This window comes from Micrasema longulum, unplaced genomic scaffold (assembly GCF_059751315.1).
Source record: "Micrasema longulum isolate JH-2025_06_02 unplaced genomic scaffold, ASM5975131v1 h1tg000806l, whole genome shotgun sequence".
In the NCBI taxonomy this organism is placed as follows: Eukaryota; Metazoa; Arthropoda; class Insecta; order Trichoptera; family Brachycentridae; genus Micrasema; species Micrasema longulum.
In genome coordinates, this window is record NW_028277998.1 from 508797 (window position 1) to 534287 (window position 25491).

Here is a 25491-nt window from a genome sequence, read left to right on the forward strand (position 1 = left end):
AAATTCGACAATGTTTTGAGTATCTCCAAATGTCTGCTGACTGGCTGGATTCTCTCCATACTGGATTCTCTCCACTTCACAAAAGTCGACAGATGGAAGAATTGAGGAAATGTGGATGTTCAAACATAGGCAGACTGGTGAATGTTAAACCGTGGGTAAAGTGACCACTTAAACCAGCCAATGACAGGTCATCAGCCTTGTAAATGCCTAAACTCCCATATTCCCTTTTCAAAATGTTTTGCCTCTGTGTTGCAAAAGATTTAAATTAGAGCATTAAATTGTACGCCAAATTTCTTGAAAATGAATGAATAAAATAATGAAAAATATTTTGATTAAAACAAACTACTTTGAACGACGTCACTAGTTTATATAAATCAACCAATAATAAGAGAGCTGAGAAATATTTCCGGTTTTCGGTTAGTCAACGGACTAATCGGCCGAACTGACCGAGAAGTGAAAGAGAACTCGAGGCGGTGACGTCTGTGACACGCGGAGTAATTTCAGAAATAAAAAAATTTATAAAATCATAGCGCTGATAATACAATGCATAAAAATTAAAAAAAAAAAAAATTTATTTGGTTTAATAGTCTTTAAACAAATAATAAAAAAACCACTGAACTTCCCCATTGTATGAAGTTAAATATCACCTAAATGTGTGGTTACTGTCACGTGAGTATACGTAGAATTAAATATATAACACCGATTTTTTTTTTAAATGGCGAAGTCGTATTTTATGCCACATGCCTAAATTATACGATTACTTTTATAAATTATGGAATAGAGAAATTTAAACTGGATTTAAGTCCGTTAAAGTATAAGTTAACTTATATTAATTTTTTGTCTTTTTGCAATGCAGAGTTTCGTAATGCGTGTTTCGTTTCATACAAGCTGAACGCTAGAAACTCACTTTAAAATTGAACTATGACATCATGAATGTATTCCTTGATAATTAAATCTAATGCATGCTTAATTAACTTTTAAAAGACTGTGGTAAATAATCCTTTTGCGCGCGGTGATGTAACATCGTGTTACCACTAGTAAAAGATGAAATATTCTAAAGTTCAGACATTTGAAAAAAAAATAACATGGAGACATACGGTTTAATAATTCCTTTTCTATATTTTTTGCGAATAAATAAATAATTAAGCCTTGTTATAGCAAAACAAATTTAAATTATTTATAGCCACTTATTTTACGCGCGTGCGTCCCCCATAACTGTCATCAACCGACTGAACACTTAATATGTTTTAGACAACACCCGCCGCAGAACGGCGTCTCTGTTTTCATCATTATGACTTCTATCTTCACGCGTGTTATCTCTTGTATAAGGTATCTATGTAGATGTGTTGCTGAATTAGCGGACATTCATTCTTCGATTTAAGGATAAATATTTTTTGTTTTAACATTCAGCACAGTTGTATAAATTTTACTTTCCAAATCTGGTATAAAAATGTCCATTTGAAGACTACAAAAAATACACATTCATCATTTAAAAAAATAATAGAGATATTCGAGTCTTGTGTCCAATGTTGACTAGTGTGACATCACAGCCACACAAGAGTTAAGATGACTAATACAAGCGTTAACTAATGGGTACATCTGAAAGTATAAATATTTTTTTTGATTACAAATTGTTTTTATACTCTCACTGTTGCTCTACGATCAAGATAAATTTGGTTATTTTATGGTCAGTTGCAGCGATACTGACTTGCGTAAAGAATTAATTTATGGAATTTCGACTTACCCGAAAGTTTTGTTGTATGGGAACGGGCGTGTATAAATGAAAGATTTTACTGAAATATTGATGTTGAGTTTATTATCAACTTTATTGACTATCGCAAAGAAAAAATACAATCAAACGAATGCCGAGAATACTGGCACAACCTAACCGTGATATCGTTATATGTTTAAAGTCGTTAACATTGTCGTGTCGAAACAACCGAAATCAACGCCGAGCAAAGAGAGTCTGAATTCAGTTTTTCAGTTGTTGGCGACATGTCGCGTTTCTTCGTTGGCAGGCCTGGCACCTGGTGTTGAAAGTGCCCAAACTAAGTATACGATTTTGAGGAATTTTTTTCAATGCGGAAGTGTCGATCATAGCGCAGTGCATAAAAGTGTCTTGAATAAATTAAAACTTATAAATCTGATATGGTATGTTTCAAGAAAGTACTTTTACATAGATTTGGATTCCTTGAGAAAGTAATATTTTAATTTCAGTAAACTATCATACAATAATAAAAACAACAAATAAAATACTAGTTTTTATCACGAAGCAGGATAGAATACTTCGCATGAGTAGGTTTCGAGACCTTTAAGATTTTTTTGCGTCTAGTTAGTATGAATCAAAACACTGTGCAACGTTACAGCACCGTTTGTAAAGGAAATTTTTAGCACAGTCTTTTAAGAGTTAAATTAATAACGTAAGTAGATGGATTCATCATTATTTATTTTGCAGCATCTTCTCCGCCTACTACTAGCCCCGGCCCGCCCACTGCCCCCCCGCCTTCCCCGTCCGCCCCTGAAGAGTTCGACAATTCTATCTACGGAGGTAAACACAGGGACATCCCAGCGACAGACAAAGGTAAGAACAAAACAGTTAAAATGTTTCATTAGTTCTTTTTCAATTTGTGTATTAGGTATTACTGTCAAATTTCCACACCCGTTTCTTGATAAAAAAATGGTTTTTTAAATTAATAAAAATTATATTCGTTTAGACAATCTAGGAAGACTAGAAATTAGTGAAGCCCATAACCAAAAATTCCCCATAATAAATGACCAATTAAATTAAATTTCTAGACCTTTTTTAAAAAGATTCCCGTTATGATTCGTATTATTATCTTTCTCTCTCCTTCTTTCAAGTAATTCTAAGTTAGTTCAAGTCCTGATAATGAAAAGGTAACCTCAAAATCAGCCGACGTCTAAAGTTTAAAGTGGTTTATACAAATTTATAAATAAATAAGTAAAAAATGATTTTGATGTTAAAATATAGAATCAATCCTTTAACAACGATCGTAGTAAGCGCTAAGTGTTTATTAACAGAATGTATTTTTTACTATAATAAAATTACTGATTCTGTATTGCAACCAAACAAAATTATTATTCTTGGTTCTATTTTTTCTTTTTTTAAGGCATTTTGGAATTTGAGGCTTATGCGTTTACGTTTCGAAAATATTTTGTTTTTGAATTAACAGAATGCAATTTCTAGTTTTTGTTTACTACTATAAGCCAGTTGAACAAACGTTTTTTCGTATATAAGAACACACGTTATTTATTTTAAACTTTTTTGAGCTATTTATAAATTCGGAATAAGGGTGAATTTTTTCCTTTCATCTCCTCGTGTGGTTGGCCAAGAGTCCTCATCGTGCTTAGATAAAAATGTGCAAAAATCACTGCTCTAGTGCCATAATCCAGGGAAAACACGGGAATACCTGTAAATGAAGAATCGTCAGACCGCGATTTACCCTGAGCCTTTAAAAATTTTGACACTCAACTTATGCTCAATGTGAATTCAGTCAATTTGTAACCGCCAGTCGGGTTTTGACGTGACCTTGACATTTAATTCGAAACTAGAAGAAAATAAAAATCACTGTGTCGTGAAAGCGTGTAAAAACTGTCCGGATAAAAGAAAAAATACTTTTCATCGATAAGTACTTGTTTATGATTGATTTTCAAAACTAAAAAGTATTAATATTAAAATATTTCATTTAGTAAGGTGCCTAGTTACTTGTTTAAGGTTTAATTCCAAAACATGTAATAATTCATTTTCAAATAAAAAAATCTTTTTATAATTATCAAACTCTACGCTTTTTACCAACAGTGGTGCATTTTGTGTAAAAATCCGTTTTTCAAAAATGTATCAAATGTCAGTTTAAATTATTGAAAAAATACAAAAATCCATTAAAAATGAGTTAATATGTAGAAATTAAGAAATTGTAAGGAAATCAATCAATTCAGTATCCATAAAAAATCATAAATGTTTGTAAACGTTACAAAACAAACTTTTTTAATAAACAGAAAAACAACATTCTCCGATTTTTTTAGAATATGCATTTTAGTCGAATGCAACACTGGAAATTTGATAAAAAGCACATATTCTCTCCTAATTTTTTTGTTTTTTTTTTATTATTTTTTGTACTTTGAAGATGTATTTCGTAATTTTTGTGTTAAACAGTATTTTGTAAATTTATGTTAATTTTATATTTTTTTATCTAGTGTTTAACTAAACAGTAAAGTGTACACATTTTATAACTATAACATGTGTACACTTTACTCTTACATTTTATAACTATAAAATGTATTATGTATAACTATAAAATGTGTACACTTTACTCCATAATAGTAATTTATATGTGCGAAATACTAATATATATATAAATATTTGTATGTTTATAAACGGCACTTGTACCTTTTAATCTAGAAAGAATAAAAATCAAGTAAAATAAAAATTACAAAACATCGTATGTTTTTTGTTAAAAGCGCATAAGCGGTATTGTCAGTTTTATAATCTGGAAGATTGTCTAGTGTGTATGTTCTCGTATCTCGTTCCAGCTCCGAGCAATAACAGCTGCTTAAAATTCAAAATGCAGTCCCGACTCAAACATCCAAACAAAAAAAGTTAAGAAACAGTTCCTTGGCGTGCTGTAGTATCGAATATTTGCCTTAACGGACTTTTTCATTGGCAACGTGGACGGAATACTCACTGGCTGAAATTCTACCAACTCGCCTCAACTTTGCTAGGCTCTGCGTGGCCCTTGCTTTCTCTGGAGCTAGGGAACGCGGCAAACGACAAGCGAACCTGGCAAACATATCAACTCATGATCGCCAAAATATCGTAACCGACAAAAATAATATTTTACAGGAGATCGCGTCTTCCGCTCAATCAACAAGGAATAAATACGTTAGATATATTTAAAATAAAACACTTCGTATATATAGACCCTACACGAGTTTAAGTTGTATTATAAAACACAACTAGTTTTTGGTATTATGTAAAACGATTACAACGATACAACTGATGATAGGTTATCAGAACACCTAATACTAGAGTTTTTTTTTAAATGTTTTTCTCAAAAATATTTGCATAATAGTCTTAAATTAAAGCCCTGCTGAGTTTTATACATACAACTCGTCAGCAGGTTTTTATAAATTGCTTCGATTATTCATACTTAACCTACATGAATAATAATTTTACTTGAAAATTCATAACATATTTTACCATATTTAATTAGATTATTAAAAATTAAAAACTATCACTAATACAAAAAACTTTTTTCGATCAACCATAAGTTGAGCATACGTTCCACTTCTGTATTAAACTCAGTATTTTTTTATTGTATTGTGTGGACACCCAATACAATATAATAATAACTGCAATGAGGAATTCCATCCCAACCCGGAATTAATTTTAAAAATGTTTTTGTGTACACGTGAATATTTAAAAAATTTGGAGTAGGATAAAATATCTCAAAAACGCACGCAAAAATAAATAAAAATGTTAAAAATAGGATTTATTTTGAAATCGTAAATAATGACGTCACTCCTTACATCTACGTGTAGTATTTCCAGTTTCCACTTTAAAGTCCTTGCAACGTTTTGACCATAGAAAAAAAGAGTATAATTTGTATAATTTGACATTTTAACCAGAGATTATGTCAACTTTCTAGGTTTTTCTAAATCGAAACGTTCGTAAAAATAACCATAACATAGAAATGAGCAAATTACGATCAACTAAATGAAGTAATTAAAGCAATATTCCATAGATTCTTGTCAGGTCAGTGAAAGTAAGAACGCCAACAGTTTTATGACGTCACTACTGAAAAGTGACACGCTGATTACAGTCATTTGGCGCGGTATTTGATAAATGTAACTTTAAAAAATCATATCTTTGTAAATAACGCACAAAAAAAAAGTTATATTTTTGCTTAGTTAAATAGTACGCTAATAAATTAGAAAACAGTGGAATTCCTCATTACGGCTTATCGCCAACGGTAATTTATCACTGTGTATGTAACACTACCGTCCAAGTCATCCAGATATTCCATTTGGTGGTAAATACATCTAAACATTGCGAGTAAAACCAAAAAAACGTTATATTGTATTTTATTGATATCAATAAAATCAATAGTCGAAACAGATTTTGGTTCTAAAAGTGAACTCTTTGTTAATTGAGAGAAAAAAGTGTTCTGTAAAATACTGTTTTTGTCGGTTACCATGTTTTGGCCATCACGGCTCGATCAGTACAAAGTACATACAACGCAAATACCCTATCGCGTCTACTTAATATAACTTCAGGATTCGGAATACACTGGTTCGTATTTTTATATCAGACATCAAGCATGTCGGTTCCAGAAATTTTATTAAACCGTCGAACAATAAATTTAATGGTTATACAGCCTGTTATAAAAATTATTGTCATTTTGTTTTTTTCATTACTTGAGGAAATTATAGAATCTAACTAAAGTAATGCAATGTAAAATTTTATGCTAAAATTTTGTTCATGCTGATAGTGACATTTACTCGTTTTATTAAATCTTATTTAATAAAACATTGAATATAGACGAATAAGAAATATATATATATAAATTAATATGTTCTTATTCTAAGAGGTGGGGGTCAGTGCTGTTCAAGCCCTTGACGTCACTGCGACCTGTAAAGATCTATTGTGACGGGTCCATGTGAATAGTTCTCGCCTTCTAAGCCCTGGTCTTTAAACTGCCTAGCTACTGTGTAGAAATCGAGAGTTTAAATTTTGCCAAATCTCCCCCTCCAAGCCCAGATCCGTTAAGTATCGGGCTATTAGGGTAGGGGGCGAGCTCTTCAATATCCTCAGGTTTAACCAGTGATCCCCGAGGATGAGGCTCATTTTATGGTGTAAAGCATCACAGTCACAAAGAATCAGGGGCGAACCTTGTAAATAAGTGATTATGCGCAGCTTACCAATATATTTGAATAACCGTAATAATGTTTTACTGTAACTTTATTTACAGAAAAACAAATAAATAATGATTTTTTATTTTAAATCATTTCCACTGTTTGTATTTTTATCCGTGTATAAATATTATTATAAATAAAGCGCGCCTAGCGCCTGCGGTGATCCAAGAAACTATCTGATTATTCCAGCTTATTTTTTCATACAAATAAGTATGCTATATTTTTAATGTCTTTACCCCATTGCGGGGTTTTTCTCATAGATTAAGCTTGCAGAATACACAAATTATTTGAAGATTCTTGATTTGGAAAACAGTATTTCAAACATTATTTCTTAAGGACAAAATTAAAAGCAAAAATTAACAAAAATAAATATATATATATAAAAAAATAACATTATACTATGAACAGAGGAGAGGGGATGGGAAGGAAAGAAGAAGGATAAAGGAACAATTTAAATATTTAGATAGTGACATTTCAATCTTGACTTAAATGTAAATAAAGAAGGGGCGTCTCTAACATTAGTGGGTAGATTATTCCACAATCGAGCGGCTACCACTGTGAAAGAGGAGGCAAAAAAATTAGAGCGATGACAGGGTATTAAAAGGGTTCTCTCGTTACTAGAACGGAGAGATAGTCCGTGTTGTGAAAAAAGTTGGATGAGCTCTCTCAGATAAACAGGCGAAGTGGGATTATTTAAAATATATATAATAATAACTACGCTGCATTTTGTTCACAAATTCAGTATTTTGTGCACCATTGGACGCGGAACGGTGGATGATGATAATCAAATTAAAATACACCATAAACAATAAGAAAGAAAAAAAACATTTTTAAAATTATTAACCCACTAAAAATCGAATTGTGGATTCTCCGAGTTAAAGAAAGAAAGTTAAAAAACTAATAAGAAATGAAAATTCTCAACAATATTCATATAAATTACTGTTTTGATATTCAATCGTAAACATAATAAATACAACTCCCAAAATGTTCACCCTAGGATTATTGAAATTGCTTGCTCGCATCAAGTTTTGGATAAACACAAATAACGCAAGTAATAATTCCATATTCCAAGTTCTGAGAGGCGGGGGGAGGCAGAGCTACCGTCGGAAAAATCTTCATACGTAACAAAAAGTTTCTCGCAACTCGAGTCCCGCGCACTGACCCGTGCCATCTAGTATTGTGTTAACTTTAACAAAACGTATTGTGCCATAAACCATGACTTGTGTGCTCACAGAACAGACGGGACTTTGAAAAACAATCATAAAAATGGTGGATAACCACCCTCGTCCTTCCCTGGGCCCGAATCACAGTGAGAGGGTTAGATATTTACCGATGTTTGTCGATGTAATTATAACAAATTTCAACCGTCGAATTAATTAAAAAAAATATCTTAAATCGCCAAAATAATCTGTTTTTTAGCCAAGACTCAAAAATATTTTTTTATTTTTAAAAATGAATATTTTACAATTTTTCCATTTTTATAAAAAATAATAAATTTGTATTTAACTAAGACAAGTTGACAACATTTTTTGTGTGAGAGGCATTATTTCTTCTTCTTCTTCCCGTGTCTTTCCAGGTTTCTCTCTGTTAGCTATCACTGAAGCGAAAGCAGCTCTGTCATGCGCTACTCGGAACAGGTCTTCAACTCTCCTTATTGAATGTCCACGCCCTGGTGGCCATAGTGATTCCTGGGAAAAGGTGTCCCGAGGGATTTCTCGTTGACTTCTTTTAAAAAAATAACTGTCGGAGTAACCTTCCTTAACCTCTTAGTTTTGGTATTTTTTTTCGGCCTCCCTTATATTTATTGTGATTAAATTGTTGTGAGTGTGATCCCATTGTCCAAGGTTCACAACCGGGACGCTAACGAGTTGAACTAATCAGTAGTGTTGCCGGTGTTATGCAACTAGGCGTTTCGCAGCATTTTATAAAATCACACCCTCCAGTCACATCTTGACTCACTGGGTCGCTATTGACAGTTTGATCCTCTTTTTAACAATATGTATCTTTTTTAGGTCATACCATGTACGTTGGATTCGTTTCAACGTTTCGTTTAACACTGCTGAAGCCATCTTCTGCAATAGCGGAACATCCGCAATAAATAAAATAAATATCTAAAATCTTAAAATATCTGCAATGGCGGAACACTTCTTAGACACAGGACATTTTTTCGCTTTCGAACAAAAGTTTTGCATTAAACGACAGTGCACAAATGATATAAGAGGCAATTGAAATACATCAACACCTGAATAATATAAATTGAAGACGGTGGGTTGAAATTAAACTTCACATAGTTCCCGGCACTACACACTACAAAAATGACACGGAATGTGCGAACTGCCGACTACGACACGGTATAATCTACTAGTACAAAACGTCAAAACGAATTTAACTTACACGATAAGCCATTTGGCAATAAGCCCGCCAATGTACAAATAACATTATGTACAAAAAGTAAAATAAATAAAATAAAAAATATCACCCAAAAAATGTACATATTGAAAACAATGACCGTGAAAACCTACGTGCCCTAATTAACAATATAATAAAGTCAACAAAGCAAATTTTTATCTACAAAAAGTAATAAAAAATTCAGGCAAGCATTTCTATTCGGGGATAAAAAACTCGAGGGTTTTATATCGTTAAATGTTATACCGTCTTGTTGCAATCGATGGCCTGGTTTATTTGGAGGGTAGGGAGAGGAAAACAATGCGTTTTATTGGATCTCTGATTGAAACTTGTTTGTTCGACTAATGCACTTAAGTTGAAACGAAACATTTCTTTAGAGAGCTTATTAAATTGGGCTTCTTTTTAGCAAATAGATTTTTTTTAATGATTGAATTTCATAAAACTTTGTAACGTAACTCAGTTAGTTATTTTATATTTTTAAAAGTTTTAAATTTGATATCACGTTTAATTTTTGTTTTTAGTCAAACATTTAGTTTACGGATCAGGCTATCATTATAGTTTTAATTTTAAATCTCGAAAAATCAACATGACACGTCGTATTTCTTTACCGCAAAAAATCACTTTTTTATGTAATAGGTATATCAAAGACTAATAACTTTGGCGTTATATTACACATGTAGTGCCTTTTGCACCATAATTTTCCGATAAAAAGATTGTAAGAAAGTAACTTATCATAAAATTGGCCAATCAGAAGCGATGGGGCATAAACAAATTATTAATTCGGTGGTGCGGAGTATTTAAAAAACTAATCATTTGTAAATTCCAAAATATTTTATGTTTATTTATTTATTTGACGGACTTATGCAGTCTATTCTAACGATGGTAAATACAATTTCTTATAATAAATACAGTCACTTATAAAATAAAATACAACTAAATAAAATTGAAGCTAGGTCAAAAAAAAAATACTACCTCAAGACAAGATCCAGTCTATCTTAGTGATTTTTGAAATATATAAAGACTTACCCCAAAAAAGTCCAGATCTTGTCTCAAGTTTACAATACGACATAATCGGGACATTGATGCATGCAAGCCATAGTTTGTGCTGTGTTGATCGAGGAACAGCACATCATTATTTCGCAACCGGTGAATTGGAACACTGAATGGCACTTGTATGAGTAGGCGTGTCGTATTTACGAAAAATGGTTTATATAAAATCCACGATGAACATTTATTTCAACAGAAATGGAGAAAAATGTTTCAATCAATGGATTAAGATAACTTTTAGTCACAATAAATTTTCTGTCGTTTTACGTATCTACATAATTTATTTTTAAATTGGTCATTCTATATCTTTCGCTGTCGTTCTCCTTATCTGCATACATTCATTCGCATCAGAAATATTTTAGCCGTCTTCCGCTGTTCAAACCAACAAAGAATTTCTTTTTTTTAGTTTTTTCCATAAAACTTGTCTCAAACTCACACAAATACACTACAAGATCTCGACATTTGTACGCCTATCATATATGGTTTTATCATGCGTTCGCCTGAGTTATCGCATTTCAACAGCTCTTTGTCTACTTTTATATTTGTTTTTCCAATTTCATATTTTGCTCTATTACGGTCGGCAACAGGACTCCATTGTTAAAATAAAAATGAAACTATAATCGTGAATCTTACATTGTGTGTACTGTGATTATATCTGTACCTTAAAGCTGAAATGCTGGAAGTCACATTCGGCATTTATTTTAATAAAAATTATTTTTTGGTAATTGTTCAGGGGAGCGGTTCAAAGTTGTAAAACTGTTTCAAATATATTTTTCGAAGTAAAGTGTTTTTGGACTTACAGGCTTTTGAAAATAATATTTAAGAAAAAAACATTTAAAATATGGACTTCAATGTTTTTTGTTCTAACCACCCGGCCCGCGCCCTAATTATTCCTCGGACTTTATTACAAAAAGTAATGTAAGTAGAATGTATTTATAAAACTTTCTCGAGAGAAAGTTTAATAAATAACTATCAAAACTAAGCAAAAACATTGAATCACGTGCCAGTAATTAAAACTACTACTACTACAACCATCACGCCATTTCCCCGTAGGGGTAAGCAGAGAGAATGAACCGCCACACACGTCTATCCTGGCATACAATCCTAGCCTCTTCCACATTCATACATCTTGTCATACATGCTTTTCGGTTCTGTCTGCTTTTGACATGACCAGACTTAAGATTTTGGTTTATCTGATCATGCCACGTCTTCCTTGGTCGTCTTCGTCTAACGTTGCCGTTCATTTTTGCCATATATACTTGTTTTACCATTCTCTCGTCGTCCATTCGTTCTACGTGACCAAACTATCTCAGAGACCCATCTTAATCTTATCAATTATACTTGTCTCAGATTTACACTCTCGCCTGATTTCATCATTTGTAACCCTGTCATACATTGATTTCCCACTTATTCGTCTAAGAGGTCGCATTTCAACCGCGTTAACTCGGCTTTCATCCTTCCTCTGCCAGTTCCATGTTTCACTTCCATACATAAGTGTTGGGACTAAAACTCCGTTGTGCACTGCCAGTTTAGCATCGATTGACATATTGTTATTAGAAATTACTGTGCTTAGTGCTCCGTTCATTTTGTTGCCCGCATTTACTATTCTTTCAACATCTTTTTCTACTCTTCCATCTCTTGAAAACATGCTAGCCATTAATTAAAACATTAATTATTTATGAAAGCAACAAGTAAATATAAATTTAATGACATGATATCTATAGCATTCAAACAGTTTGTTAAAAAAGCAAAGTAAAATAATGAAATTTACGGTTAAAAAAATTACATAATGGCTAAGTGTGGTTGATTATAACAATAAAACTTTATCTTGTGCAAAATCCCCGCTGCGTTGTTCGTTATAAAAATTGTGGAATTTATTCGGTATCCACTTCTTTAATACTAGCAAACCGTTGAATTTTGTTGAAAACACGAGTATTACTACTGCACTACTGGTGTTTTAGAACAAGCTATTTCAGTAGTAGTATACCGGTGGATTTCGATGTTTTTAGCCATAAAAGAATCTGAATATATAACGAAAATGACATTCATAACTTAATTTTGCAAAAAATGTGACTTCCAGCCTTTCAGCTTTGAGGTACAGATATATGCTCTGAAATAATTTCATCTTAAATGTGTCTGCACTCGAAATTTAAAAAACTTCAAGATTGCATTTCCACAAGGTTTTCTACTTAATTAAAATTTATATTCATTTTTGTGATTATTTTTTTGAAATGTCTCTTTAACATCAAACAGTTATAATAGTAGAAAAGTTGCCTCATTTTAATTGAAAAATCATAAAGTAAAACGAAATCATTGCTGTCTGCCATTTCATCCTAATCAAATTAGTGACACAAAGAAATGCGAGGAAAGGCGACGAGAAATATGAATAAATGCAAAATGTCAACTCGTTATGCATACAAAAGTATTGTACCACAATACACAGCATGTTTCATTTGATCATATTAAAATAGTTTCATTTTATTCTGTGCCCGGACGAATAAAGGAACAGTTTTTACCTTATCTTTTAAGTACCAATGCAGTTACTGATATAACCACTGGGTGTAGACAAGGAAGATGTTTAAAGGGTTTATTAAATATTTCATCAACAACAAATCATTTTCTTGATGATAAAAAAACAAATTTGAGCCACAATATCAGTTCTGAGAAAATTTGCTTTAAGGGTAAATAGTAACCAAAACCCTGTCTTCCCGTGATAGTGCCAAAATTTATTCAGCTAGGTTGAGACAATATAAATTTATTCAGCTAAGTAAAGGCAGTATTAATTTATTCAGCTTAGTTGAGACATAATAAATTACTATATAAACTGTAAATTTTAAAAGAAAACAAAATGAAAAATAAATAGTATGAAAATCTAATATTGACAATTCAATTCCATAAATTAAAAAAAAATACTTATTTGTTTATTTTTATTACCTTATACTTGTTATTTTTTTTTACTATTATATCAAATTGCATTGTAGTATTGGCAAATACGCATTTCACAGATACATATTTTTATTTCTTATTTTTTCGTGATAATATATGCTTGCTTGTTTATTAACTTAACTTAAAAATGTCTTTCTTGCTTACCGTAACACTTTATATAAATAATGTTTGCTTTACAGAATTTATTTCATAAGCTTATATCTTTGCATTTTTTGTTTATATGCTTACTGTTTTTTCTTGCATACCTGTGTTATAATTGTTTTTTTTTTTACTTTGTAAAACTTTTTATCATATCCTTTTTAACTAATTTCACAATTTTTTTCTGCATATTCTGTTTATTATTTAATATGTTAGCATGAATTTCGTTTTAATTTTTTGTAAATGCCTTTAGAGCGTTAATGAACAAAATAAATAAATAAAGATGCAATTTAAAGTTACGAATATTACTTCATTTTAATTTTATAAGTAGGCCCAGATACGCCTTTTAATATGTATTTTTATTATAAAAATAACAATTATTTTACATTGACAATTTTATATAAATTGAAATTATTTCATTTGGTTTAAAAGTAATGCTGTTTTGGAAATCGCACAAACACAAAATCTTGAACATTTCATTCAGTGTGACTCCAGTGGTTTATCCTTTGAGGTACAGATATATAAACACCTGTAAAAATGAGATATATGTATCGTACATATTGTCATTCACAACATACGGACTAGAAGCCATGTCTGTAACACAAAAAAATAGCCAGAAATTTAAATGCACGCAACGATCCATGGAAAACAGAAAGACAGATGCTCGGTTTATGTCTAAGAGACAGCGTAAAAAAAATGAGAAATAATGCGTTGAACCGGAGTCAAGAATATTGTGGATCATGGACACCTGGTGAGGCAAAATGATAGCAGGTGGATAACCAAAATTTATAATTCTAGTGGAGACCATCGGCAAACAAAAGAACTGTTGGAAGGCCACAAAAAGATGGATCGACGACATCACCTTTAATGCCGGTAAAACATGAATGATGAAAGCGGGTGATAGGGAGGAATGAAGACGTTTGGAAGACGCTTTTACCCAGCAGTGGAGAGAATAAGACTGAAAAAGAATAACTCGTGAGGATTAAAATAAATTAATTATATTATATGTTGCGTTGCGAGATATTACATATTTTCAACCATCCATTTAAATAATATGAATTTAATCTGGAACACCCGGTATCCATTATTGTACGGCTAGTTCGGAGCTTGGTTTTGTCCGTGTAATTTCGCAATGCATTTTGGTACCGTATTTAGCTCCGTACATTTATATTCACTTTTGCAGTCGCAATTAGTGATCTAAATGAACAAAATTCTATTTTAAAATTCTTATTGTTGCACTTTTTCCATCAAAGCAAGATATTATTATTGGCATATATTTCAGCCCATTGTGGTAATTGATAATGGACAAAAAAAGGGTTTTCCAAAAATTTTATTTTTGAAGCACCAAGATCATCATAAAATGAATAAAACAACATTGTTTTAACCACTTATTTATTATATTTCGGTAGTCAGGTGGCAGAAGGGACCATCTGTATTTTTGTCTATGTTTCAGTTTTCAAAAGTTTTAATTAATATTTCAGTAAATACACGCAGCAAAAAAAAAATCAGCGCCATTTAGAATGGTAATTTATTATTAAAAAGCAACACTAAAATATTTTTGTTTGTGGATTAAAGCCTTGAAATTGAGACGTATTTCAGCTCTTCTGAACATTTCTGAAAATTACAGATGATCTCTTCTGCCACCTGACTACCGATTTATACATACGTGTACTTTCATATATTTAGTTTAGAATTCAGAAAGATTTTGGCCGGTTTGATATTCTTGCACAAATTAATATCTAACTGTATAGATGCCCATGATATCTTTGCTCAGATAAACCTTAATGTAACTCGCCGTAACTTGCGTACCAATCCTGTCTTTGCCGTGGGAAATTATAAAACTAACATTGGGTTCTTTTCCCCTCTGCCAAGAATCCGCAGAACAGTGAACGAAATCTCATCAAACGCTACTGTCGATGCGTTTCTACAGCATGGGCAAGCATTCAAGAAGCAAGCGGTGTTGTCACTCATGACTTGTGATTACATACTTGCCATGTCCGCCTAGATTATGCCATTTTTACACAATTTAAATAAATTTTAAGACTGTTGAGATTAAGTGTTAAATATACTTATTAATGCCAATTGTACAGCAAAATATTGATTAAATAAAATAAGATAGAATTTATTAGTTGAGTATACTTTGATAAAGAAGCTTGCATAGTTTCGAAAACGGTTGGCAGAAGAAGAAAAAAATTGGTTAAAATCAAATTTGTTTTATACATTTTATTAAAAGGGTTTTCATTTATAAACCGAATACCCACGTATTTGTTCAAATTGAGTATTGTATTTTTTAAATCTCACTTTCATTTGTTCCAAACACAGCAAAAGACAATACGTTGCATAGGTATGCTGATTGCAGCATATCTCGATGAATAAACGCGTCTCGTAAATGCCTCCACTTCCAAATATCCTCATTTAAAATGCTCCCCATTACTATTGTAATATTTGAGTCTTAATAACTCCCCAAAGGTTGAAATCCAGTCTTTTTTTTGTTATTAAATGATTTATTTTTTACAATATACATAAGAGGTAAAACGGAGTTTTTAAAAAATAAAGCATAATTACTTAGCAATGAAATACATATCAATAAAAACGTAAAAACGTATTAGTAAACAAAAAAATCCAACAAAGGCATGGCCTGTTCGTGAGTATACAAGAAAATGCCAATGAATTTCTGCTCCTACAATAAATAATGGACAGTTATAATATTTTTGTTTAGCATAAGAAAGATAAAATAAAATATTCTGTAAAAGATTATATCGTATTTTTTTATAGTAATTATTATTTTTTTTAAATATATAAAAATATTCCTTATTATTAAAGGGCAGCAAAATATATCATAGAAAAAAAGAGTTTGGAATCAATGAAATAGAATATAAAAAAAAAAAATTAAAAAAATATCTCTGTGCGAGTCTCGTTTTACAATGTGGTATGTTTAACATACGATTCCTTCTTTGACTTTTTCAACAAACATTTGGACTAAAAGATTGGTTATAAAATTTGTTCACAGACACGGGAGTTCACTTTTTGCCGTTTTGAAGTTAAAATGCAAAAACGATTGCAATTATCTTTTATACACGTATAAAACTTTGATATTCACTTTCGTAGTGAAACTGCTTTTTTAAATTGAAATGAAAACGTTTTTTTAATCCTCCACTTATTTTAATGATATGGTATTTTAATATTTTACTAGTATTGTCAAAATAATAATTATTATAGATTAACATTCTTCATATATTGCAAATATCTTAATCACAAAATCTTCGTTCCTAAACATTTCGATTAATGTGATTCCCGTTATTTATTCTTTAAAAGTACATACACTCGTACATATTTTGTCTAATTTTACAAAAAAGAAATCTGTTTTTAGTTGGCTGGAAAAGGTTGTCTGAAGTAAAAACATTAGTCTGCCAAAGTGCATATATTTTTCTTATTTAGTAATAAATAAACTTTTTTTATGTTTACATTTTTAAGATCGTAAACTTGATTTAATTTAATTAAACTTCAGCATGATTCACAGTACGAAAGAATTTACTGCTGAATTCGTTCCGGTCAGGGGTGCAGATAGGCTGGTCGCAATTCTCGAGTGGTGGTGGCCTTTCACTCTTTACATTATTGGTTTTTATTGGTAAACTTTGGTTGGATATCGGACATATTAAGGGCTGACTGCTGTCACCCCACCGTGTTTTCTTCTCACCCCAATCACAAATACCCCTGAACTTTTTAAATAAATACTTCGAGTAATCGATCATTAAATTTACTCTACAAGGCGTAAAATCATCAATATGATAATATTGGATATTATAATTTACATATAATTTTATATCAAAATCATCTTCATTCGCTTTTTGCAACTTGTGGTGCATAGAGCAGTATAACTGTGACTCAATCATTTTTGTGAGATAGAGGTAAGATGATCAGTCTTACGCTTTACATTCCAGGCACTATGAAATATTCCAGTTTTAAAATCACCTTTGTTAGATCACAAGCGCCTTGGAGTAGTTGCTTGGTATTTTTTCTAACTTCTTTCCACTATTCTCTCTTTCCTATCTGCTAATAAGCCTCTAAAATCAGGCTGCGGTCCCGTGGCTAGTGATGCAGATACATGGATCAGAAGTCTAAGGTTCGAACACCACTACCCCAATTTGATGCTCATTTTCTGATAATGGCCCCAAAATTGAAATATTCGTGTAAACAATAGGAGTGAAAATATTTTTTTGAATTTATTATTTTTTTAATTGAGGCTTTACGGATAGAAAAGCATGGGTTATAGTGAATCTTTTTTTTTAACCTTCGTATTCTAAAGTTGCTCTAAAGTTTATCATTAAACTCTAGTTTATCTGATAAAATCGAAAGAAAAATTAATATCCTTCAGAATAATAGCTGTGGTTTGCCATTATATAACTTATTTAATAACATTTACTTTTTTTTATTACTAAAAGTTAGTTAATTCACTATGACCCAGAAGTGGGCCGCAATTGACCAACCTTAAGGTTACAAGGGATTATGATCCAGATTATGGTATGCCAGAACACACTAAATTATCGTATTAAAATAAAATAAAACTTATTTATTTAAAAAAAAGTTTGCTGTTTTAAACTTTGTGAGAATTCATAATTCTGCAATGTTTCTAAGGTTAAAAATAACTTTTGTGTTTCGAGTTTATTTCGAATTATTCCTTGTCTTTTTACCTGAGAGCAGCCATTGAGTCAAAAATACTCATCTAGGGTTATTGTTCTATTGGACACAGAGTTAAATATATATCGCTGCCAAATAGTTGAATAAGCCACTCAACTTGGCAGCTTGACTATACATTAAATGACGACATTTAACTGAATGGCTAGATCGTTCGTTGATTGAATTAAGATAGCTCAACGTTCATTTTGTTGCCTGGTTGAAAGCTAGCCTTTTGAAAACGAGCGAACCGAAAGCCACCGGGTTAGGTAAAGATAGGTTGGATTAAGTTTGAAAATTTGTAATAAAATAACTTGCCAACTTTAGTTTGAGATTAATTATTTAGTTTTTTTTTTTTTAAATTCAATTATTGTTGTATTAAAATTAAAGAGTCCAAGCAGCGTTCAACCCTTTTGTTACACGTTCATTCAACAAACGGCCTAGCCATTCAGTGAAATGCCGGCATTTTTTGAACATCCAAATCCACTCAGTTGGGTGGTGAATTTTGACTGCAATATACCTATATACAAGCAAATATTTTGCGTTAACTCCATTTCTTACTACGTAATATATTCTAACTGCTCAATAGGATAAAATTATAATACCGCGGACTTAATATTGCACAAGAGAAGCATATAAAAAATCAAATAAATACAAATTTAAATTTAAATATAAAACTTTACAATTCTATGAGAAAAGCTGAGATAACAATATTTTGATTGCAGTTTGTGATTTTTCTCATGTTAACCTTTATCAAAAATATATAAATTAGTTGAATTAACCAATTTAATTACAAATTTAATACTCGTAAAACAAAACTGAATCCAATTTGACTAAGATACACAAATTTAATAAAGCAACATTGAAGCCGACCTTTTTAGAATATTGGCAATAGATACGAACTAAGATTACATATTTTAACTTTCGAAATATAATATATTGATATCCTTTTCCACAGCATGGTTCCATATTCCACTTGCGTAATTCTGTTGAATGGAACTTTCAAACTTAGACGACGGTCATAAGACCAGAGTGGTTCATCTATCCCTTGTATTCTCGTGTCATGGCGTATCAAAAATAAAGCTTTCTCCTTCTTATTTCCAGTTTTTCTATCATTTTATGAGTCTCAGATATAACTACCCTCCCTATTGGTTTTGTAAATCAAAATATATCGGCAATATCTAGGTTTAGGGGTCCCTCTGCTATATTGGTGATTTTATTTTATCTTGTATTGAAATGAGGTTCGTTTTTTTTATGAATATGCTTTGTTTTTATACGGAAACTATTTTTATATCTAATTATAAATACTAATTATTTATTTATAAGTTGTATAGTAGAATAAAACTAAATATATAACTACCACTAAAAGTAGTGGTATAAAAGTATATGATAAAATATCTTCATCAATTAGAGATGTAAAACCACTACAGAGGTTTTTAAGAGCAGTGACGGTGTGGCTCTTGAACAAGGCACAATGCTCTTAAAACATAGTATATTATTTATTTATCCTTTTTTTACTACCGATATGTATTTATGTTAATGTACTTATGGAAGTAATAATGAGCAGTGATAGCGGAGTGGTCCGCTGTCGTTCGGGTGAATATAAAAATGTTTGAGCGAGTGACCGTGGATCGCCTTGATGTCACTTTTTACTGTGCTGCCTGCTAGTGCGTTACCCTACCGATACCACTCCATACAGATACATATTGCATCTATCTTGCTACTGGTTTACCTACATAGATAGATGCAACAAAAAACTTTTATTGGGAAATATACACTTCACATTATACTTTAAAATTTAGGATTATATTTCAATATTTTTTCCATGTTCACATTGTATTAAAATTATTTTTGCTTTGTAAATCTGATTTTGTTCTTAGAAAGCCTAGTAAAGATTAGTATTATTATATTTTCATTATAGTACTTTTTTCTGTGTGCTAAACAGAATCAGAATTTTGGACGAATGTTTTTTGTTGACGAATATTATTTATTAAATATCTTGGAAGAAGAAAACAAATGGAGATCATTCGGTCTCGTGTTTTTGTGTAAATACGTTTTGGACTAACTAGTTCAAGAAGGAATATTACAAACAGTTTACCCTCCTTTAACGTGGTTAATTATAAATTTAATAGTTATAACCGTGTTTAATTGAAACTGTGTTATAAGAAACCCTAAATAAGGAGAACGGAGGGTAATTCCGTATACTTAATTTTGAACGTCATTTTCTTGGAACCTAATCAATACAAAGCAACCTTAACCAATTTACCCATTATTTAGTCAAATTTTATATGACAATGGCATATTTATATACGTCTATCACAAAACCCTTAAAAAGAAAGAATTTCATAAAAAGTAGAAAGTACGGAATTACAGAATAACCTGACACTTGCGTGTAATTCCTTACATCGATCGTCTACTGTAATTAATAAATAAAAAATAAAAAATAAAAAAATAATTATCAAAAAATGTTGTTAATTTTTTCAGGGATCAAAAAAGCACGATTTAAGGTTTAATCCTAAAAAAAATATTATTTTTACATGGGTACATTCATTCGCCAAATTCACATGAATAATTATCCGCAGAGGTCTCAAAACTGCATAAAGTATGTGCTCGATTTCTGCGTGACTCATCTGTGCCATAATATTCTGTTCTTACCAAACTATTTGCATATAACTCACATTACATTATCTTAACTTTATGTTATTTTTCCACATTGGCAATTATGAGATAAACTTTGATGATAAGAGCGTTGAAATTAGGTTGATGTTATACAAATAGTCAAAGCGGTTAGCACCGTACAGTGTATGGAATTAACCTTAAACGTATTTGACCTTCAACGTCCTATATTTACAAAAACATACTCAACTAAGTGTTACATTGTCGATAACATTATGCTAAATATAAGAAAATGAAATTCAATATCTTCACTAACTAATTTTGCAAAAAAAATGTACTTACTGCCTATTTTCTGATATTTAAATGTTTAAACAGATAGTGTAAAATTACATCACATCTGATTACACCGCTAGCGCTCCACTGACTGATGTTATCCGTTCTGAGGGTACGAGAGTACACTCAATGAACGAGTATGACAGATACAAACATATATTACTTGCTTTTTTTTTTCTTCCCAAACTTAAAACTGTTGTACGGAATTGGTTGCTGTACAATATTACTCTCCGCTCCCCTAATACTCATCAGATTATTCCTTCTACGTTTAATAAAAACCGCGTTAAGTGCATTTTAAAAATAAAGAAATTACACATTAATCAGACCTATTTGTTTTTCACTACAACCATAAAAAAAAAATAATTGTAAAGTTCTAAGTTTCAAAGTGTACGTTTAATAAGCTTTATTATATATGATGCATAATTCATATAACAAAATTATAAACAAAAAAAATATAACCAACGAAAAAAAAAACGTATTAGATGCTCTTTCATCGTTATCACTGTCAAATATATTATTGCCCTTGCCTTCTTATGGGCCAAAAATTTTTTTTTTTGTTTGCTCATATTTAAAGGGATTTTTGCATTATATATATATCTATATAGATGATATTTGTATTTTCCAATCGAACAACGTGCAGATGAATGCAATAGACATAGTTTTCAAGTAGTTTGCGTTTTTTGAATATAGCATTCTCCGAAAATTGTGATATGTTGAAACCGCGTTATTTCATTTCTTATAAAAGCAATCGAAGCAAATTACTTAAGAATTTATTTCTTTAAAATAAAAATAAGGTAGACACGACGCAAACTGATTAAGTAAAAAAATTCAAAAATTGACATAACAGTATTTTCTCTTTGCTCTTTCTTCACTTGCAAATAAATAAATAACTAATTTATTGGAAATATATTTTTAAGGTTACTCAACAATATTCTTAACCCTCAACTGCTAAAAATAGTATGACGGCAAAAACAACGCAAAATGATTTAAAATGATCATACAGTATTTTCTCTTTTAGTCTTTTTTTACTTTAAAATAAATAAATGACATAATTATTGTACCTATTTTTTTTAAATCACTCAACAAGATGCTTAATTTTCAACTGCTAAAAATAGTATGATTTATGTTAACAATTTAAAAAATGATGTTACAGTATTTTCATGTTTGGTCTTTTTTTCGCTTCAAAATAAACAAAATACTTATTTGTCTTACCTATTTTTTCTATTTTTTATTAACTTAACAAGATGCTTAATCCTTAACTGCTAAAAATTGCATGACGGAAAAAACGACGCAAATTGATTTGAACTGAAACTCATGTAGACTTTTCTCTTTAGTCTTTTTTTACTGACGTTGAAAGTACAAACAGCAACCCATTACAATAACCCTGATGAGATCGGTATGAAGTCGGCAGAATAAGCTCCTCGCTGTTATCAAATCGTGCGTCGAAATGAACTTACTCCTTCGAGCAGAAAATTGATTTCTATTCAAATTATTTGCATCAATTTGTAACGTTAATACGTTTCTCCATTATCTCCGGACCAGTTACGTGTACGAAACACTCACAACGTTTTAAAGGGGAAATCCTAAACACTAAATCAGTTCATTATTAGGATTTTAAAATACCGACGCTTTTAATACCAGACTTTGAAAAGCCCGAATCACATGAAAGTTAAATAAATTTAACTTTCTATTGATTTTCTGTAAAATTGTAAAATACTAAGGGGGTGGTATAAAACAGAAGCAAATCGTGTACAAAAGCAATTATGCGCAGTTTACCATTATATTTGGCTATCCATAATAATGTTTTGCGGCGACTTTATTTACAGAAAAACAAACAAAAAATTACAATTTCTTATCAATCATTGCCACCATTTGAATGTTTCTCCAAATATAAATAAGAATATTAATAAGACGCGCCCAGCGCCAGCAATGAAAAACTGTTACTTCAGCTTATTTCTTCATACAAATAAGTCTACTATATTTTGCACATATCAAACCCAGTAGTGGGATTTTTTTCCTAGAGTAAACTTGCAGATTACACAAATTCTTTGAAGATTCTCGATTTGGAAAACAGTATTTCAAACATTATTCCTTAAGGAATATTTTTCTTTGAGTCTGGACACCAATTAAACAAACATGAAAATATACATATAAACATATATATTTAGATATTTTATAAAGCGCCACTTTTGTGAAAATCACCTCAAGGACGCTGCACGATAAATAAATATCACAGCACGTCCTGCAGCTACAGAGCGCATAGACGGTTGGGTTCTAGTTCCTCGTCTCCAATTATGATATATTACAATTGTGATATATAGCATACAACACAACAACAACGATTTAGTTAGACGTGTTTTGACAGCTCCTGTTAAAATCCCTAATTACACAGTATAAAGTCTTTATTTGCAATATTAAACTTTAAAACCTCGTAAACAATAATACCAAGTGACCGTTTACAGTGACATAACCTAGTTTTGTTAGTCTCAGAGAAAGATTTTTATAATTAAAATATCTGTGCAACTACCTACAGTCCCCAGCAGTCCAGGTGACAATATTTACTTCACCTGCTAATTGACTGTGAGTACATATACTGCGCAGTATAGGGGAACCCAGCCAGTAAGTGACAATCTCCTATTATTTATACAAAATTAAAGTTTCAAAAAATATAAAATATGCAAGCAAACAATTTAATAAATAGCGCTCAGGTGGCTATTAATGCAATCACTAAAATCCTTATGGACCCGGCAAACAAATTTACAAAGGACCAAATTGCGAAAATTGTTCCTAAAACTAATGAAATATTGGGTGCTATAGGCATAATGTCTTCAGAAATGGCAGCTAAGAATGCTTGCCTTGAAGGTGAACTTAGTGCGTATAAAGCAATGGCATCTGCCACTCCTAAATCTGATAGCACGAGCATCTGTGAGGCGATAGCTGAAGTGACAGAGAGGAACGTGAGATCAAGTAATTTAATTATTCGTAACTTACCAGAAAGTACTGCACCAACTCAACTTATACGACTTACAGAAGATGAAAATGCCATTGAATCAATTCTCCTGGATTTAGATGCTTCGGTAACAAATAATATTAATAAAATATATCGGCTTGGGAAACCCAGGGATGGAGTACCCAGACCAATTAAAATAGAACTATCGAATCCTTCACTATCCAGGAGTATATTAAGCAAGCGCAGATTATTAAAAAATAATATAAGAATCTACTCAGACTTGAGCCCTCTTCAACAGAAAGAATTGCAAGAATTGCGAGAGGAATTGGAATTACGCAAGATAAACGGCGAAGAAAATATCACAATCAAATACATAAACTCGACTCCGAGAATAACTCAAACTCTACCAAAAAACTAAGAAGGGTACCACTACACTTTTATTATCAAAATATCCGGGGCGTTCGTACAAAATTAAATGATCTAAGACTAATTTTACCAACACTTCATTACGATATGTTTGTACTCACCGAAACATGGTTGGATCCAAGTATTAAATCTTCAGAACTAGGTTTCCCTAACCATAAAATTTATAGGTGTGATCGCTCACCTTCTACAAGTACTAAATCAAGAGGTGGGGGAGTATTGCTGGCGATTAATAAGAAATATTCATCAAAACACCTTAAAAATAATAATCTCATCTCAGAACAAATATTCGTTCAAGTGAGCACAGCTTTTGAAAAATTCATAATTGGATGTGTCTATTTTCCACCACTTACAGATTCAGAAAATTATCAGAAGCATTGTGAAGACATCGAGTTTTTGTGTTCAAAATACCCTAACAACAAACTAATTATATTTGGTGACTACAACCTTCCCAACTTGTCGTGGGGAAATAGTGAGAGTGGCTATATTCATAGTGAAAGTGAGAACGATCGGGCGCGACCAATACTGGACATGATTAACTTTTTAAATTTTTATCAACATAATTTTATTTATAACGTGAAAAATAAGTTGCTAGATTTAGTTTTGTCAAATTATGCTAACCTTAATGTTGAAAAGAGCGTTGATCCGATCTTGCCAATTGATGATTACCACCCTCCTCTTGAATTAACATTATATTTACACGAAACCTGTTCAAAACACACTGATATTTCTTTAAATTACAAAAAGGCTGATTTTGATTCAATTATTAATCAACTTTCTAAAACTGACTGGACTTTTTTAAATAATGATAATACATAAATATCTATTTGCCATATGTATGACATAATTTTTAATTCTATAGATAAATTTGTCCCCAAGTATCAACTTAAAATAAACTATCCAAAGTGGTTTACCGCTGAACTTAAAATTTTACTAAATTCAAAAAAAGTACTACACAAAAAATTTAAGCAAAGTCGGAGTATTCATGATTATCAGGAATTTTCCAAAACAAGAAACGAATGTAAAAC

The 25491-nt window shown here is 31.3% G+C and overlaps 1 protein-coding gene across 1 annotated transcript in view; it reads left to right on the forward strand.

Moving 5' to 3' along the window:
- The window catches only part of LOC148278942 (lachesin-like), a 90828-nt gene that overhangs the window by 59190 nt on the left and 6147 nt on the right, over positions 1–25491 (forward strand). Inside the window, exon 7 of the mRNA XM_088230681.1 lies at positions 2456–2581. Within this exon, the coding sequence (XP_088086807.1) occupies positions 2456–2581 (126 nt within the window). The remainder of the gene's footprint in view (positions 1–2455; positions 2582–25491) is intronic.